This window comes from Phasianus colchicus, chromosome 40 (assembly GCF_987193195.1).
Source record: "Phasianus colchicus chromosome 40, bPhaCol1.hap1.1, whole genome shotgun sequence".
Taxonomy (NCBI): Eukaryota; Metazoa; Chordata; class Aves; order Galliformes; family Phasianidae; genus Phasianus; species Phasianus colchicus.
The window spans coordinates 1,564,814-1,582,875 of NC_143475.1; the positions used below are offsets into that span (position 1 = coordinate 1,564,814).

The window sequence follows — 18,062 nt, forward strand, 5'->3', positions numbered from 1 at the left end:
GACTGACAGCTCTGACTGATTGACAGCTGCGATTGATTGACAGCTGTGATTGACGGCAACGACAGGCATCAGCGGGGTTGGATGACGGACAGCTGCGTCTGATTGACAGCCTCGTCTGATTGACAGCTGTCACCGATTGATTGACAGCTCGTTTTGACTGGTTGATTGACAGCTGTGAGATCACAGTTGATTGACAGCGCTCCTTGATTGACAGCCGGGCTGCTGATGTCGTTTTGATTGACAGCTTCACTCATTGATCGCCCCCGTCTGATTGACAGCTCTGTCTGACTGACAGCTCCATAACCAGACCCGTGTGATTGACAGCTGTGTTTGATTGACAGCTCCGTCTGATTGACAAAAGGATCTGATTGACAGATCGGTTTCATGGACAGCCCTGTTTGATTGACAGCCCCGTTTGATTGACAGCCTGGATTGATTGACAGCTTTGTGTGATTGACAGACCTGACAGGGAGTTCAGTATGATTGACAGCCCCGTTTGATTGACAGCCTGGGATGATTGGCAGCCTGGATTGATTGACAGCCCTGATGGACAATTCTGTGTGATTGACAGCTCAGATCGATTGACAGCCCAGTTATATTGACAGCTCTGTATGATTGACAGCCCAGATTGATTGACAGCCCCGTTTGATTGACAGCCATGATTGGTTGACAGATTGGTTTGATTGACAGACCTGTTTGATTGACAGCCCGGATTGGATGACGTGACAATTCGATTGACAGCCCGTTTTGATTGACAGCTTTGATTGATTGACGGCCTGGGTTGATTGACAGTCCCATTGTGTTGACTGCCCCGTTTGATTGACAGCTTTGTTTGATTGACAGCCTCGGTTGATTGACAGCCCTAATTGAGGGATCTGATTGATTGACAGCTTGTTTGATTGACAGCTTTGTTTGATTGACAGCCCTGCTGATTGACAGCTTGTTTGATTGACTGCCATGTTTGATTGACAGCCTGGATTGATTGACAGCCGGAGCTCTCATTAACGCCCGCCGTTAATTGCGGCCCCACTGCCGTGCCCTTAATTGCCCCCCCCCGCCTTGATTGACATCTCGCTAATTAGCGCCCCATGATTGACAGCCCGCTAATTGCCACTCGTGTGGGCGGGCTCTGATTGACGTCGCGTTAATTAACATCTCATTAATGATCGATAGCCGTCGGTTGACGTCGCGTTAATTAACTTCTCGTTGATGGCCGCCCGTTCATTAGCCCACGTTGATTGATTTCTGGTTAATTGATTAATTGCCGGCTCCCGCTGATGGGCGTCCGATTGGTCGGTACTTAATTAATTGGCATCCAATTAATTGTTGGGTGATTGATCGCTAATTAATGGGCAGCTCGCACTGATTGATGGCCAATTAATGACACCCAGTTAATTGATGGCCTCTTAATTGACACTCGCAGTTAATTGACAGCCAATTAATAGACACCCGATTAATTGATATCCAACTAATTAATACCCAGTAAATTGCTACTAACCTAATTGACATGCAATTAACTGACAGCCCATTAATTGATTAGCACTTAATTGGCGCCTTGCTAATTGATACGCTCTTAATTGATAGACAATTCATTGAGGGCCCGTTAATTAACACCCCCAGTTAATTGACACCGGCTTAATTGACATCCACTTAATTAACTCCCAATTAATTGATACGCAGTTAATTGCCACCCCCAGTTAATTGGCACCCACTTAATTGAGACCCAATTAATCGATAAGCAGTTAATTGGCGCCCATTTAGTTGATAGGCAATTAACTGGCACGCAATTAATTGATGCCCAATTAATGGACGCCAATTAATTGATGCTTACTTAATTGGTGCCCAGTTTAACGACAGCCTCTTAATCAACAAACGCTTAATTGAGACGCCGCTTAATTAACACCCCCAGTTAATTGACGCCCGATTAATTGATAGCAGTTAATTGGCCCACCCAGCTAATTGCTGCCAGTTAATTGCCATCCAGCTAATTGATACCCAATTAATCGCCCGGTTAATCGAGGAGCACTTAATTGCCCCCCAATTAATTGACGCCCGGTTAATTAGCAGCAGTTAATTGATAAGCGGTTAATTGGCACCCAGTTGATTGAGACGCGGTGAATTTCTAGCCGTTAATTAATACCCGCGGTTAATTAATGCCCGCTTAATTGGCTCCTTTTGGGTTCTTTGTTGGAGCGGTTGGGGCGAAATTTGGGGTTTTTGGGGTTTTTTGGGGGGGATTTGGGATTTTTGGGGTTTTGGTTGAAATTTGGGGTTTTTGGGGTTTTTTTGGGGGGATTTTTGGGGTTTTGGGGGAAATTTTGGGGGAAATTTGGGATTTTGGGGGGGAATTGGGGATTTTTGGGGGGAAATTTGGGGGAAAATCTGGGATTTTGGGGTTTTTTGTGGGGACATTTTGGGGAAAATCTGGGGTTTTGGGGGCTTTTTTTGGGAATTTTGGGGGGAAATTTGGGATTTTTGGGGGTTTTGGGGAAAATTTTGGGGGAAATTTGGGATATTTTGGGTTCTCTTGGGAGGTTTTGGGGAATTTTTGCGGATTTTGAGGGGGAAATTTGGGGCGACATTTGGGATTTTTGGTTTTTTGGGGGGGGGGATTTGGGGGATTTTTGGGGTATTAGGGGAAATTTGGGGTTTGGGGGGTTTTTTGGGAGGGGTTTGGGGGGTTTTGGGGGAAATTTTGGGGGTTTTCGGGTTTTTGGAGGGGATTTGGGGGATTTTTTGGGAAGGGAAATTTGGGGGAAAATCTGGGATTTTGGGGGTTTTGGGGGGCATTTGGGGGATTTGGGGAAATTTTGGGGGAAATATGGGGTTTTGGGTTTTTTTTGGGAATTTTGGGGGGAAATTTGGGATTTTTGGGGATTTTTGGGGGGAAATTTGGGGGAAAATGTGGGATTCTGGGGTTTTTTTGGGGGGATTTTGGGGGTTTTGGGGGACATTTTGGGGGAAATTTGGGGTTTTGGGGGGAATTTTGGGGGGAAATTTGGGATTTGGGGGGATTTTGGGGGTTTTGTGGTAAATTTTGGGGGAAATTTGCGGTTTTTGGGTTTTTTGGGGAGGATTTTGGGGATTTTTTTGGGTTTTGCGGGGGAAATTTGGGATTTTGGGGGGCTTGGGGGGAAATTTTGGGGGTTTTCGGGTTTTTTGGGGGATTTGGGGGATTTTTTGGGGGGAAATTTGGGGGAAAATCTGGGATTTTGGGGGTTTTTGGGGGGCATTTGGGGGATTTTGGGGGTTTTGAGGGAAATTTTGGGGGGAAATTTGGGATTTTGGGGTTCTTTGGGAATTTTGGGGGGAAATTTGGGATTTTTGGAGGTTTTTTGGGGGGGATTTGGGGGATTTTGGGGGGTTTAGAGGGTGAAATTTGGGGGGAAATTTGGGATTTTTGGGGGTTTTGGGGGGAAATTCGGAAATTTGGGGTTTTGGGGGTATTTTTGGGAGGATTTGGGGGATTTTTGGGGTTTTGGGGGGGAAATTTGGGTTGAAATTTGGGATTTTGGGGGATGTTGGGGGTGAAATTTGGGGGATATTTTGGGGATTTGGGGGGATTTTGGGGGGGAAATTTGGGGGAAAATTTGGGATTTGGGTTTTTTTTTGCGGGGGATTTGGGGGATTTTTGGGGTTTTGAGGGAAATTTGGGGGGAAATTTGGGATTTTTGGTTTTTTTGGGGGAAATTTGGGATTTTTGGGGATTTTGGGGGAATTTTGGGGGTTCTGGAAAATTTTGGGGGAAAATTTGGGATTTTGGGGATTTGGGGGGTTTTGCGGGGGGAAATTTGGGTGATATTTGGGGGGATTTGGGGGATTTTGGGGGGAAATCTGGGATTTTGGGGGATTTGGGGGGGTTTGGGAGGAATTTTGGGGGTTCTGGAAAATTTGGGGGGAAATTTGGGATTTCGGGGGGGTTTTGGGGGGTCTTGGGGGTGAAATTTGTGGGATATTTGGGGGTTTTGGGGGGAAAATTTGGGGGGAAATTTGGGATTTGGGGGGATTTGGGGGAATTTTGGAGGTTCTGGAAAATTTGGGGGGAAATTTCGGATTTGGGGGATCTGGGATTTTGGGGATTTGGGATTTGGGGGATTTGGGGGGGAATTTGGGGGATTTTTTGGGGTCTGGGCGGATTTCAGGGGGAAATTTGGGATTTTGGGGGATTTTGGCGGGTTTGGGAGGAATTTCGGGGGTTCTGGAAAAAATTGGGGGAAACTTTGGGATTTTGGGGATTTTTGAGGGGGTTTGGGGGGAAATTTCGAGGAAATTGGGGGTTTGGGGTTTTTTGGTGGGGGATTTGGGGGAATTTTGGGGGTTCTCGAGAATTTTGGGGGATATTTTTGGGTTTGGGGGGGATTTGGGGGCTTTTAGGGGAAATTTTGGGGTTCTGGGTGGGAATATTTTGGGTTTTTCAGGGGTATTTCGGGTTTTGGGGGGGGATATTTGGGGTTTTGGGGGATATTTTGGGTTTTTTGGGGCGGCGCTTTTGGGGAGAATCCATTTCGAGGCCGCTTTCTGAATTCCCGACGGTTCCACGCGCGCTGGCAGCGCTGAGGGCGCAGATTTGGGGCCAAATCCCCCGATTTCGGGTCCTCCCAAAAAACGGGGCTGCGGCCCCTTTAAGAGCGCCCCACTCTTCCGCCCTGAGGGCTTCCCGCCCGGAGTGACGTCATTTCCGCTCTAGGAACTTCCGCCCGGCCTGACGCCCGTTCCGCTCAGCGGAACTTCCGCCATGAGAAACGTCACTTCCGCTCGCCCGCTGCTCGGGACCGGAAGTGTGGCTCATTCGACTTCCGGCGCGCGACGCTGAGAGCGGTGAGCGCGGCCCGCGCAGAGCGGCGGCGTTTGCATATGCAAATGAGGGCTAATTAGTTTCCAGAAGGGTTAATCGCGGTTTGTGGGGGCCGTTGAGTGGGCGGGGGGTTTAATTAGCCCCTTCGGATGCCTTAATTAGGCTTAATTAGAGCGCATAAGAGGGTTGCAGCGGTTAATGGCCTTTAATTGAGGCCGGGGGGGGGGGGCTGATTAGGATTGAACGCGGAGCTAACGGTTGGTGTTAATTAGGGCTAATTAGCGGAGCCATGGCCAAGCGCAAAGTGACCTTCGAGGACCCAGAAGAGGAGGAGGGGGCGGCGCCGGGCCCCAAAAGGGTGAGGGGAGATGGGGGGGGGGTTATGGGGGGGTTATGGGGGGACTATGGGGCGCTATGGGGGGCTGTGGGGTGTCTATGGGGGGTTATGGGGTGTCTATGGGGGGTTATGGGGGGTTATGGGGTGTCTATGGGGGGTTATGGGGTGCTATGGGGCGTTATGGGGGGTTATGGGGCGTCTATGGGGCGTTATGGGGGCTTATGGGGTGTCTGTGGGGTGCTATGGGGCATCTATGGGGCGTTATGGCGGGTTATGGGGTGACTATGGGGCATTATGGGGGGCTATGGGGGGTTATGGGGCATCTATGGGGTGTTATGGGGCGTTATGGGGGGTTATGGGGCGTCTATGGGGCATAAGGGGGGTTATGGGGCGTCTATGGGGTGTCTATGGGGGGTTATGGGGTGTCTATGGGGTGTTATGGCGGGTTATAGGGTGTCTATGGGGGGCTGTGGGGTGTCTATGGGGCGTTATGGGGGGCTATGGGGGGCTGTGTGGTGTCTATGGGGCGTTATGGGGGGGCTGTGGGGGGGTTATGGGGCATCTATGGGGCGTTATGGGGGGTTATGGGGCGTCTATGGGGCATCTATGGGGGGTTATGGGGCATCTATGGGGGGTTATGGGGTGCTATGGGGCATCTATGGGGCATCTATGGGGGGTTATGGGGCATCTATGGGGGGTTATGGGGCATTATGTGTTGTCTGTGGGGAGCTATGTGGGGGCTATGGGGGGCTGTGGGGTGTCTATGGGGTGTTATGGGGCGTTATGGGGTGTCTATGGGGCGTTATGGGGCGTCTGTGGGGCGTTATGGGGCGTCTATGGGGTGTTATGGGGGGTTATGGGGTGTCTGGGGGGCTGTGGGGTGCTATGGGGCATCTATGGGGGGTTATGGGGTGCTATGGGGCGTCTATGGGGCGTTATGGTGGGCTCTGGGGGGCTATGGGGCGTTATGGGGTGCTATGGGGCGTCTATGGGGCATCTATGGGGGGTTATGGGGCATCTATGGGGGGCTATGGGGGGCTATGGGGGGCTATGGGGGGCTATGGGGGGTTATGGGGTGTCTATGGGGTGTTATGGGGGGTTATGGGGGGGTTATGGGGCATCTATGGGGTGTTATGGGGGGTTATGGGGTGTCTGTGGGGGGCTGTGGGGTGTCTATGGGGCGGCTATGGGGCGTTATGGTGGGTTCTGGGGGGCTATGGGGCGTTATGGGGTGTCTATGGGGCGGCTATGGGGCGTTATGGGGGCTTATGGGGTGACTATGGGGGCTTATGGGGTGTCTATGGGGTGCTATGGGGGGGCTATGGGGCGTTATGGGGGGCTATGGGGGGTTATGGGGCATCTATGGGGTGCTATGGGGCGTTATGGGGTGCTATGGGGTGCTATAGGGTGCTATGGGGCGTTATGGGGGTTATGGGGCGTTATGGGGTGCTATGGGGCATCTATGGGGGCTATGGGGGGCTGTGGGGTGTCTATGGGGGGTTATGGGGTGCTATGGGGCGTTATGGGGGCTGCACAGGGGCTTATGGGGTCTCTATGGGGTGTCTATGGGATCTGTATGGGATTTGCTTGGGGTCCCTATGGGGTCCCTATGGGGTCCCTATGGGGTCTCTATGGGAATTTTATGGGGTCCCTCTGGGGTCCCTTTGAGGTCCTTATGGGATTCTGCATGGGATCTGTTTGGGGTCCTTATGGGGTCCTTATGGGGTCGCTATGGGGTCTGCATGGGATCTGTTTGGGGTCCTTATGGGGTCCTTATGGGGTCGCTATGGGGTCTGTATGGGATCTGTTTGGGGTCCTTATGGGGTCCCTTTGGGGTCCTTATGGGGTCGCTATGGGGTCCCTTTGGGGTCGCTGTGGGGTCCTTATGGGGTCGCTGTGGGGTCCCTTTGGGGTCGCTATGGGGTCCGTATGGGGTCCCTTTGGGGTCCGTATGGGGTCGCTGTGGGGTCCCTTTGGGGTCCCTTTGGGGTCCGTATGGGGTCGCTGTGGGGTCCTTTTGGGGTCGCTGTGGGGTCCCTTTGGGGTCGCTCTGGGGTCCTTATGGGGTCGCTATGGGGTCCCTTTGGGGTCGCTATGGGGTCCTTATGGGGTCGCTGTGGGGTCCTTATGGGGTCGCTATGGGGTCCCTTTGGGGTCGCTATGGGGTCGCTGTGGGGTCCCTTTGGGGTCGCTATGGGGTCCTTATGGGGTTGCTGTGGGGTCCTTATGGGGTCGCTATGGGGTCCCTTTGGGGTCGCTATGGGGTCCTTATGGGGTCCGTATGGGGTCGCTGTGGGGTCCTTATGGGGTCGCTATGGGGTCCCTTTGGGGTCCCTTTGGGGTCCTTATGGGGTCGCTATGGGGTCCTTATGGGGTCGCTGTGGGGTCCTTATGGGGTCCCTTTGGGGTCCTTTTGGGGTCGCTGTGGGGTCCGTATGGGGTCGCTCTGGGGTCCTTTTGGGGTCCCTTTGGGGTCCTTATGGGGTCGCTGTGGGGTCCGTATGGGCGCAGATGGGGGGCGGCCCCGGCAGCCGCTTTTCGGGGAAGCCGTCGTTGGACAGCGATGAGGAGGAGGAGGAGGAAGAGGAGCAGTGGGGGGGGGAGCTGGGAATGGCCGACATCCCTGGTGAGTGGGGGGCGGTGGGGGGGGTTATGGGGGGAGATGTGGGGTGGGGGGTCATGGGGTGGGGGGGGTTATGGGGTGGGGGGTTATGGGGTGGGGTATGGGGTGAGATATGGGGTGGGGGGTTATGGGGTGGGGGGGGTTATGGGGGGAGATGTGGGGTGGGGGGTCATGGGGTGGGGGGTGTTATGGGGTGGGGGGCGTTATGGGGGGAGATGTGGGGTGGGGGGGTTATGGGGGGAGATGGGGGGTGGGGGGGGTATGGGGTGAGGTATGGGGTGGGGGGTTATGGGGTGGGGGGCGTTATGGGGGGAGATGTGGGGTGGGGGGGTTATGGGGGGAGATGGGGGGTGGGGGGTTATGGGGTGGGAGGTCATGGGGTGGTGGGGGTTATGGGGTGGGGGGTAAAGGGGGGAGATATGGGGGGTGGGGGGGTTATGGGGGGAGATGTGGGGTGGGGGGTTATGGGGTGGGGGGGGTTATGGGGGGAGATGTGGGGTGGGGGGTCATGGGGTGGTGGGGGGGGTTATGGGGTGGGGGGGTTATGGGGGGAGATGGGGGGTGGGGGGTTATGGGGTGGGGGGCATTATGGAGAGGTGGGGGGCGTTATGGGGTAAGATATGGGGTGGGGGGTCATGGGGTGGGGGGTAAAGGGGGGAGATATGGGGGGTGGGGGGGTTATGGGGGGAGATGTGGGGTGGGGGGTTATGGGGTGGGGGGGGTTATGGGGTGGGGGGCGTTATGGGGGGAGATGTGGGGTGGGGGGGGTTATGGGGTGGGGGGGTTATGGGGGGAGATGTGGGGTGGGGGGTCATGGGGTGGGGGGGGTTATGGGGTGGGGGGCGTTATGGGGGGAGATGTGGGGTGGGGGGCGTTATGGGGGGAGATGTGGGGTGGGGGGGTTATGGGGTGGGGGGGTTATGGGGGGAGATGTGGGGTGGGGGGTTATGGGGTAAGATTTGGGGTGGGGAGTCATGGGGTGGTGGGGGTTATGGGGGGAGATATGGGGTGGGGGGGTTATGGGGTGGGGGGTTATGGGGGGAGATATGGGGTGGGGGGTCATGGGGTGGTGGGGGGGGTTATGGGGCGGGGGTGTTATGGGGGGAGATGTGGGGCGGGGGGGTTATGGGGGGAGATGTGGGGTGGGGGGTTATGGGGGGAGATGGGGGGTGGGGGGTTATGGGGTGGGGGGCATTATGGAGAGGTGGGGGGGGTTATGGGGTAAGATTTGGGGTGGGGGGTTGTGGGGTGGTGGGGGTTATGGGGTAAGATATGGGGTGGGGGGTTATGGGGTGGGGGTTATGGGGGGAGATGTGGGGTGGGGGGGTTATGGGGTGAGGTATGGGGTGGGGGGTCATGGGGTGGGGGGTAAAGGGGGGAGATATAGGGGGTGGGGGGGTTATGGGGGGAGATGGGGGGTGGGGGGGGTATGGGGTGGGGGTTATGGGGTGAGGTATGGGGTGGGGGGTCATGGGGTGGTGGGGGGGATTATGGGGCGGGGGTGTTATGGGGGGAGATGTGGGGTGGGGGGGTTATGGGGTGGTGGGGGTTATGGGGTAAGATATGGGGTGGGGGGTCATGGGGTGGGGGTTATGGGGGGAGATATGGGGTGGGGGGGTTATGGGGTGGGGGTTATGGGGTGGAGGGTCATGGGGTGGGGGGTAAAGGGGGGAGATATGGGGTGTGGGGGGGTTATGGGGGGAGATGGGGGGTGGGGAGTTATGGGGGGAGATGTGGGGTGGGGGGGTTATGGTGTGGGGGGGGTTATGGGGGGAGATATGGGGGGTGAGGGGTTATGGGGTGGGGGGCATTATGGAGAGGTGGGGGGCGTTATGGGGTAAGATATGGGGTGGGGGGTCATGGGGTGGGGGGTAAAGGGGGGAGATATGGGGGGTGGGGGGGTTATGGGGGGAGATATGGGGTGGGGGGGTTATGGGGTGGGGGTTATGGGGAGAGGTATGGGGTGGGGGGTCATGGGGTGGTGGGGGGGATTATGGGGCGGGGGTGTTATGGGGGGAGATGTGGGGGGTGAGGGGTTATGGGGTGGTGGGGGTTATGGGGGGAGATATGGGGTGGGGGGGTTATGGGGGGAGATATGGGGTGGGGGGTCATGGGGTGGTGGGGGGGGTTATGGGGCGGGGGTGTTATGGGGGGAGATGTGGGGCGGGGGGGTTATGGGGTGAGATGTGGGGTGGGGGGTTATGGGGTGGGGGGGGTTATGGGGGGAGATGTGGGGTGGGGGGGTTATGGGGTGGTGGGGGTTATGGGGTGGGGGGCATTATGGAGAGGTGGGGGGGGTTATGGGGTAAGATATGGGGTGGGGGGTCATGGGGTGGGGGGTAAAGGGGGGAGATATGGGGGGTGGGGGGGTTATGGGGGGAGATATGGGGTGGGGGGGTTATGGGGTGGGGGTTATGGGGTGAGGTATGGGGTGGGGGTCATGGGGTGGGGGGGGGGGTTATGGGGTGGGGGGGTTATAGGATGATGGGGGGTGGGGGGTTATGGGGTGGGGGGTTATGGGGTGGTGGGGGTTATGGGGTAAGATATGGGGTGGGGGGTTATGGGGTGGGGGGTTATGGGGGGAGATAGGGGGTGGGGGGGTTATGGGGTGGGGTATGGGGTGAGATGTGGGGTTGGGGGTTATGGGGGGAGATGTGGGGTGTGGGGGGTCGGGGGTTATGGGGGGAGATGTGGGGTGGGGGGGGTTATGGGGTGGGGGGTTATGGGGTAAGATATGGGGTGGGGGGTTATGGAGTGGTGGGGGTTATGGGGGGAGATGTGGGGTGGGTGGTTATGGGGTGGTGGGGGTTATGGGGTGGGATATGGGGTGGGGGGTCGTGGGGTGGTGGGGGTTATGGGGGGAGATGTGGGGTGGGGGGGTTATGGGGTGGGGGGTTATGGGGTGGGGTTATGGGAGAAATATGGGGTGGGGGGTCATGGGGGGAGATATGGGGTGGGGGGGTAAAGGGGGGAGATGTGGGGTGGGGGGTCATGGGGTGGTGGGGGTTATGGGGTGGGGGGCGTTATGGGGGGAGATGTGGGGTGGGGGGTTATGGGGTGGGGGGTTATGGGGGGAGATATGGGGTGGGGGGGTTATGGGGTGGTGGGGGTTATGAGGGGAGATATGGGGCGGGGGGGTTATGGGGTGGTGGGGGGGGTTATGGGGTAAGATATGGGGTGGGGGGTCATGGGGTGGTGGGGGTTATGGGGGGAGATATGGGGTGTTGAGGGTTATGGGGGGGCGATATGGGGTGGGGGGTCATGGGGTGGGGGTTATGGGGTGACATGTGGGGTGGGGGGGTAAAGGGAGGAGATATGGGGTGTGGGGTTATGGGGTGGGGGGTTATGGGGTGAGATGTGGGGGGGGTTATGGGGGGAGACATGGGGGGTGGGGGGTTATCGGGTGGGGGGGTTATGGGGTGAGGTATGGGGTGAGATGTGGGGTGGGGGGTTATGGGGTGGTGGGGGTTATGGGGTGAGATATAGGGTGGGGGGGTTATGGGGGGAGATGTGGGGTGTGGAGGGTTATGGGGTGGGGGGTAAAGGGGGGAGATATGGGGTGGGGGGTTATGGGGTGGGGGGGTATAGGGTGAGGTATGGTGTGGGGGGTTATGGGGGGTGGGGTGTAAGGGGGGAAATATGGGAGGTGGGGTTATGGGGTGGGGGGTATGGGGTGAGATATAGGGTGGGGGGGGTCCCTATGGGGCTCTGTGTGTCCCTATGGGGTTCTATGTGTCCCTATGGGGCTCTGAGTGTCCCTATGGGTCCTTATGGGGCTCTATGGGTCCCTATAGGGTTCTGTGTGTCCCTATGGGGCTCTGAGTGTCCCTATAGGGTTCTGTGGGTCCCTATGGGGTTCTGTGTGTCCCTATAGGGTTCTATGGGTCCCTATAGGGTTCTGTGTGGCTCTGTGTGTCTCTACGGTGCTCTGCGGGTCCTTATAGGGTTCTGTGTGTCCCTATGGGTCCTTATGGGGCTCTTTGGGTCCCTATAGGGTTCTGTGTGTCCCTATGGGGCTCTGTGTGTCCCTATGGGGTTCTGTGTGTCCCTATAGGGTTCTATGGGTCCCTATGGGGTTCTGTGTGTCCCTATGGGTCCCTATGGGGTTCTGTGTGTCCCTATAGGGTTCTATGGGTCCCTATAGGGCTCTGTGCGTCCCTATGGGGCTCCATGCACCCCTATGGGGTTTCTGCATGTCCCTATGGGGTTCTGTGTGTCCCTATGGGTCCCTATGGGGTTCTGTGTGTCCCTATAGGGTTCTATGGGTCCCTATAGGGCTCTGTGCGTCCCTATGGGGCTCCATGCACCCCTATGGGGTTTCTGCATGTCCCTATGGGGTTCTGTGTGTCCCTATGGGTCCCTATGGGGCTCTTTGGGTCCCTATGGGGTTCTGTGTGTCCCTAGAGGGTTCTATGGGTCCCTATAGGGTTCTGTGTGTCCCTATGGGTCCCTACGGGGTTCTGTGTGTCCCTATAGTGTTCTATGTGTCCCTATAGGGTTCTGTGCGTCCCTATGGGGCTCCATGCACCCCTATGGGGTTTCTGCGTGTCCCTATGGGGTTCTGTGTGTCCCTATGGGTCCCTATGGGGCTCTTTGGGTCCCTATGGGGTTCTGTGTGTCCCTATAGTGTTCTATGTGTCCCTATAGGGTTCTGTGCGTCCCTATGGGGCTCCATGCACCCCTATGGGGTTTCCGCGTGTCCCTATGGGGTTCTGTGTGTCCCTATGGGTCCCTATGGGGCTCTTTGGGTCCCTATGGGGCTTTGAGTGTCCCTATAGGGTTCTATGGGGTTCTGTGTGTTCGTATGGGGCTGTGTGTGTCCCTATAGGGTTCTGTGTGTCCCTATGGGGTTCTGTGTGTCCCTATGGGTCCCTATGGGGCTCTTTGGGTCCCTATAGGGTTCTGTGTGTCCCTATGGGGCTCTGAGTGTCCCTATAGGGTTCTGTGGGTCCCTATGGGGTTCTGTGTGTCCCTAGAGGGTTCTATGGGTCCCTATAGGGTTCTGTGTGTCCCTATGGGTCCCTACGGGGTTCTGTGTGTCCCTATAGTGTTCTATGTGTCCCTATAGGGTTCTGTGCGTCCCTATGGGGCTCCATGCACCCCTATGGGGTTTCTGCGTGTCCCTATGGGGTTCTGTGTGTCCCTATGGGTCCCTATGGGGCTCTTTGGGTCCCTATGGGGTTCTGTGTGTCCCTATAGTGTTCTATGTGTCCCTATAGGGTTCTGTGCGTCCCTATGGGGCTCCATGCACCCCTATGGGGTTTCCGCGTGTCCCTATGGGGTTCTGTGTGTCCCTATGGGTCCCTATGGGGCTCTTTGGGTCCCTATGGGGCTTTGAGTGTCCCTATAGGGTTCTATGGGGTTCTGTGTGTTCGTATGGGGCTGTGTGTGTCCCTATAGGGTTCTGTGTGTCCCTATGGGGTTCTGTGTGTCCCTATGGGTCCCTATGGGGCTCTTTGGGTCCCTATAGGGTTCTATGGGTCCCTATAGGGCTCTGTGTGTCCCTATAGGGCTCTGTGTGTCTCTATGGGGCTCTGCAGGTCCCTATAGGGTTCTGTGTGTCCCTATAGGGTTCTGTGTGTCCCTATGGGGCTCCATGCACCCCTATGGGGTTCTATGCATCCCTATGGGGCTCTGCGTGTCCCTATAGGGTTCTGTGCACCCCTATGGGGCTCTACGCACCCCTATGGGGTTCTGTGTGTCCCTATAGGGTTCTGTGTGTCCCTATGGGTCCCTATGGGGCTCTGTGTGTCCCTATAGGGTTCTATGGGTCCCTATAGAGTTCTATGGGTCCCTATAGGGTTCTGTGCGTCCCTATGGGGCTCCATGCACCCCTATGGGGTTTCCGCGTGTCCCTATAGGGTTCTGTGTGTCCCTATGGGATTCTATGGGTCCCTATGGGGCTCTTTGGGTCCCTATAGGGTTCTGTGTGTCCCTATGGGATTCTATGGGTCCCTATGGGGCTCTGTGTGTCCCCATGGGTCCCTATGGGGCTTTGAGTGTCCCTATAGGGTTCTATGGGGTTCTGTGTGTTCGTATGGGGCTGTGTGTGTCCCTATAGGGTTCTGTGTGTCCCTATGGGTCCCTATGGGGTTCTATGGGTCCCTATAGGGTTCTGTGTGTCCCTATGGGTCCCTATAGGGTTCTGTGTGTCCCTATGGGGCTCTGAGTGTCCCCATAGGGTTCTGTGGGTCCCTATGGGGTTCTATGTGTCCCTATAGGGCTCTGTGCGTCCCTATGGGGCTCCATGCACCCCTATGGGGTTTCCGCGTGTCCCTATGGGGTTCTGTGTGTCCCTATGGGTCCCTATGGGGTTCTGTGTGTCCCTATGGGGTTCTGTGTGTCCCTAGAGGGTTCTATGGGTCCCTATGGGGTTCTGTGTGTCCCTATAGTGTTCTATGTGTCCCTATAGGGTTCTGTGCGTCCCTATGGGGCTCCATGCACCCCTATGGGGTTTCCGCGTGTCCCTATGGGGTTCTGTGTGTCCCTATGGGTCCCTATGGGGTTCTGTGTGTCCCTATAGGGTTCTGTGTATCCCTATGGGGTTCTGTGTGTCCCTATAGTGTTCTATGGGTCCCTATAGGGCTCTGTGCGTCCCTATGGGGCTCCATGCACCCCTATGGGGTTTCCGCGTGTCCCTAAGGGTGTCTGTGTGGGGCAGGGCAGGAGGCAGCCCCGCAGTGGGGCGTCGAGGAGGCGGCTGTGGGGCAGTGCCCCATAACCCCCTTCAACCTGGAGGAGGAGATGGAGAGCGGCAGCTTCGACCGCGCTGGGAATTACAGACCTCGCGGGCCCCCCCTGCGCCCCGACCCATGGCTGGATGCGCTGCCCTGGGTATGGGGGCTGTGGGGTGCCTGTGGGGTGGCTGTGGGGTGGCTGTGGGGTGATGTGGGGTGATACGGGGTGGCTATGGGGTGATATGAGGTGATTTTGGGTGGCTATGGGGTGATACGGGGTGATTTGGGGTGGCTATGGGGTGATATGAGGTGGCTATGGGGTGATGTGGGGTGGCTATGGGGTGATGTGGGGTGATTTTGGGTGGCTATGGGGTGATATGGTTCTATATGGGGTGGCTATGGGGTGATATGAGGTAGTTATGGGGTGATATGGGGTGGTATGGGGGAGGTGTGGGGTGGCTGTGGGGTGGCTGTGGGGTGATACGAGGTGGCTATGGGGTGATTTTGGGTGGCTATGGGGTGATTTTGGGTGGCTATGGGGTGATATGAGGTGATTTTGGGTGGCTATGGGGTGATACGGGGTGATGTGGGGTGGCTATTGGGTGGCTGTGGGGTGATATGAGGTGATGTGGGGTGGCTATGGGGTGATGTGGGGTGGCTGTGGGGTGATATGAGGTGATGTGGGGTGGCTATGGGGTGATGTGGGGTGGCTGTGGGGTGATATGAGGTGATGTGGGGTGGCTATGGGGTGATGTGGGGTGGCTGTGGGGTGATATGAGGTGGCTATGGGGTGATGTGGGGTGGCTATGGGGTGATACGGGGTGATTTTGGGTGGCTATGGGGTGATTTTGGGTGGCTATGGGGTGATATGAGGTGATTTTGGGTGGCTATGGGGTGATTTTGGGTGGCTATGGGGTGATATGAGGTGATTTTGGGTGGCTATGGGGTGATACGGGGTGATGTGGGGTGGCTATTGGGTGGCTGTGGGGTGATATGAGGTGATGTGGGGTGGCTATGGGGTGATGTGGGGTGGCTGTGGGGTGATATGAGGTGGCTATGGGGTGATGTGGGGTGGCTATGGGGTGATACGGGGTGATTTTGGGTGGCTATGGGGTGATATGAGGTGATTTTGGGTGGCTATGGGGTGATACGGGGTGATGTGGGGTGGCTATGGGGTGATGTGGGGTGATTTTGGGTGGCTATGGGGTGATACGGGGTGATGTGGGGTGGCTATGGGGTGATATGAGGTGGCTATGGGGTGATGTGGGGTGGCTGTGGGGTGATGTGGGGTGATTTGGGGTGGCTATGGGGTGATATGAGGTGATTTTGGGTGGCTATGGGGTGATACGGGGTGATGTGGGGTGGCTATGGGGTGATGTGGGGTGATTTTGGGTGGCTATGGGGTGATACGGGGTGATGTGGGGTGGCTATGGGGTGATGTGGGGTGATGTGGGGGGGCTGTGGGGTGATATGAGGTGATGTGGGGTGGCTATGGGGTGATGTGGGGTGGCTATGGGGTGATACAGGGTGATGTGGGGTGGCTATTGGGTGGCTGTGGGGTGATATGAGGTGATGTGGGGTGGCTATGGGGTGATGTGGGGTGGCTATGGGGTGATACAGGGTGATGTGGGGTGGCTATTGGGTGGCTGTGGGGTGATATGAGGTGATGTGGGGTGGCTATGGGGTGATGTGGGGTGGATGTGGGGTGATATGAGGTGATGTGGGGTGGCTATGGGGTGGCTATGGGGTGAAACAGGGTGATGTGGGGTGGCTGTGGGGTGATGTGGGGTGGCTATGGGGTGATGTGGGGTGATTTTGGGTGGCTATGGGGTGATATGAGGTGATGTGGGGTGGCTATGGGGTGATACGGGGTGATTTGGGGTGGCTATGGGGTGATATAGGGTGGCTATGGGATGATGTGGGGTGGCTATGGGGTGATACAGGGTGATGTGGGGTGGCTGTGGGGTGATGTGGGGTGATACGAGGTGATGTGGGGTGGCTATGGGGTGATACAGGGTGATGTGGGGTGGCTATGGGGTGATATGGGGTGGCTATAGGGTGATACGGGGTGATTTGGGGTGGCTATGGGGTGATACGGGGTGATGTGGGGTGATATGAGGTGATGTGGGGTGGCTATGGGGTGATGTGGGGTGGCTGTGGGGTGATACGAGGTGATGTGGGGTGGCTATGGGGTGATGTGGGGTGGCTATGGGGTGATACGAGGTGGCTGTGGGGTGATACGGGGTGGCTATGGGGTGAAACAGGGTGATGTGGGGTGGCTATGGGGTGATATGAGGTGGCTATGGGGTGATGTGGGGTGGCTATGGGGTGATGTGGGGTGATTTTGGGTGGCTATGGGGTGATATGAGGTGATGTGGGGTGGCTATGGGGTGATACGGGGTGATTTGGGGTGGCTATGGGGTGATATAGAGTGGCTATGGGATGATGTGGGGTGGCTATGGGGTGATACAGGGTGATGTGGGGTGGCTATGGGGTGATATGGGGTGGCTATAGGGTGATACGGGGTGATTTGGGGTGGCTATGGGGTGATATGGGGTGATGTGGGGTGATATGAGGTGATGTGGGGTGGCTATGGGGTGATGTGGGGTGGCTGTGGAGTGATTTTTGGTGGCTATGGGGTGATTTTGGGTGGCTATGGGGTGATACGGGGTGATTTGGGGTGGCTATGGGGTGATATGGGGTGGCTATGGGGTGATGTGGTTCTATATGGGGTGGCTATGGGGTGATATGAGGTGGCTATGGGGTGATATGGGGTGGTATGGGGGGGGTGTGGGGTGATGTGGGGTGGCTGTGGGGTGATATGAGGTGATGTGGGGTGGCTATGGGGTGATGTGGGGTGGCTATGGGGTGATACGGGGTGGCTGTGGGGTGATACGGGGTGATGTGGGGTGGCTATGGGGTGATACACGGTGATGTGGGGTGATACAGGGTGATGTGGGGTGGCTATGGGGTGGCTGTGGGGTGATATGAGGTGATGTGGGGTGGCTATGGGGTGATGTGGGGTGGCTGTGGGGTGATATGAGGTGAGGTGGGGTGGCTGTGGGGTGATTTGGGGTGGTTGTGGGGTGATACAAGGTGATGTGGGGTGGCTATGGGGTGATGTGGGGTGGCTGTGGGGTGATATGAGGTGATGTGGGGTGGCTGTGGGGTGATATGAGGTGGCTATGGGGTGATGTGGGGTGATTTTGGGTGGCTATGGGGTGATATGAGGTGGTTATGGGGTGATACGGGGTGGCTATGGGGTGATGTGGGGTGGCTGTGGGGTGATACGAGGTGGCTGTGGGGTGATTTTGGGTGGCTATGGGGTGATATGAGGTGATTTTGGGTGGCTATGGGGTGATACGGGGTGATGTGGGGTGGCTATGGGGTGATGTGGGGTGGCTGTGGGGTGATATGAGGTGATGTGGGGTGGCTGTGGGGTGGCTATGGGGTGATGTGGGGTGATGTGGGGTGGCTATGGGGTGATACGAGGTGGCTATGGGGTGATGTGGGGTGGCTATGGGGTGATGTGGGGTGATTTTGGGTGGCTATGGGGTGATATGGTTCTATATGGGGTGGCTATGGGGTGATATGAGGTGGTTATGGGGTGATATGGGGTGGTATGAGGTG

The 18,062-nt window shown here is 56.9% G+C and overlaps 1 protein-coding gene across 7 annotated transcripts in view; it reads left to right on the forward strand.

Annotated features, from left to right (window-relative positions):
- Window positions 1-4,510: 4,510 nt before the first annotated feature.
- The window catches only part of CD2BP2 (CD2 cytoplasmic tail binding protein 2), a 30,300-nt gene continuing 16,748 nt past the window's right edge, over window positions 4,511-18,062 (forward strand). For 2 of the 7 annotated variants that reach the window (XR_016461369.1, XR_016461368.1), the window contains exons 1-4: window positions 4,511-4,818; window positions 5,068-5,153; window positions 7,644-7,758; window positions 14,417-14,589. Coding sequence is in view for 4 of the 7 variants with exons in the window: in XM_090130356.1 (XP_089986482.1) it covers window positions 5,085-5,153; window positions 7,644-7,758; window positions 14,422-14,589 (352 nt within the window). In the remaining 3 variants the exon portion in view is untranslated. The remainder of the gene's footprint in view (window positions 4,819-5,067; window positions 5,154-7,643; window positions 7,759-14,416; window positions 14,590-18,062) is intronic. The other 5 variants (XM_090130356.1, XM_090130357.1, XM_090130355.1 and 2 more) reach the window with 5 other exon arrangements.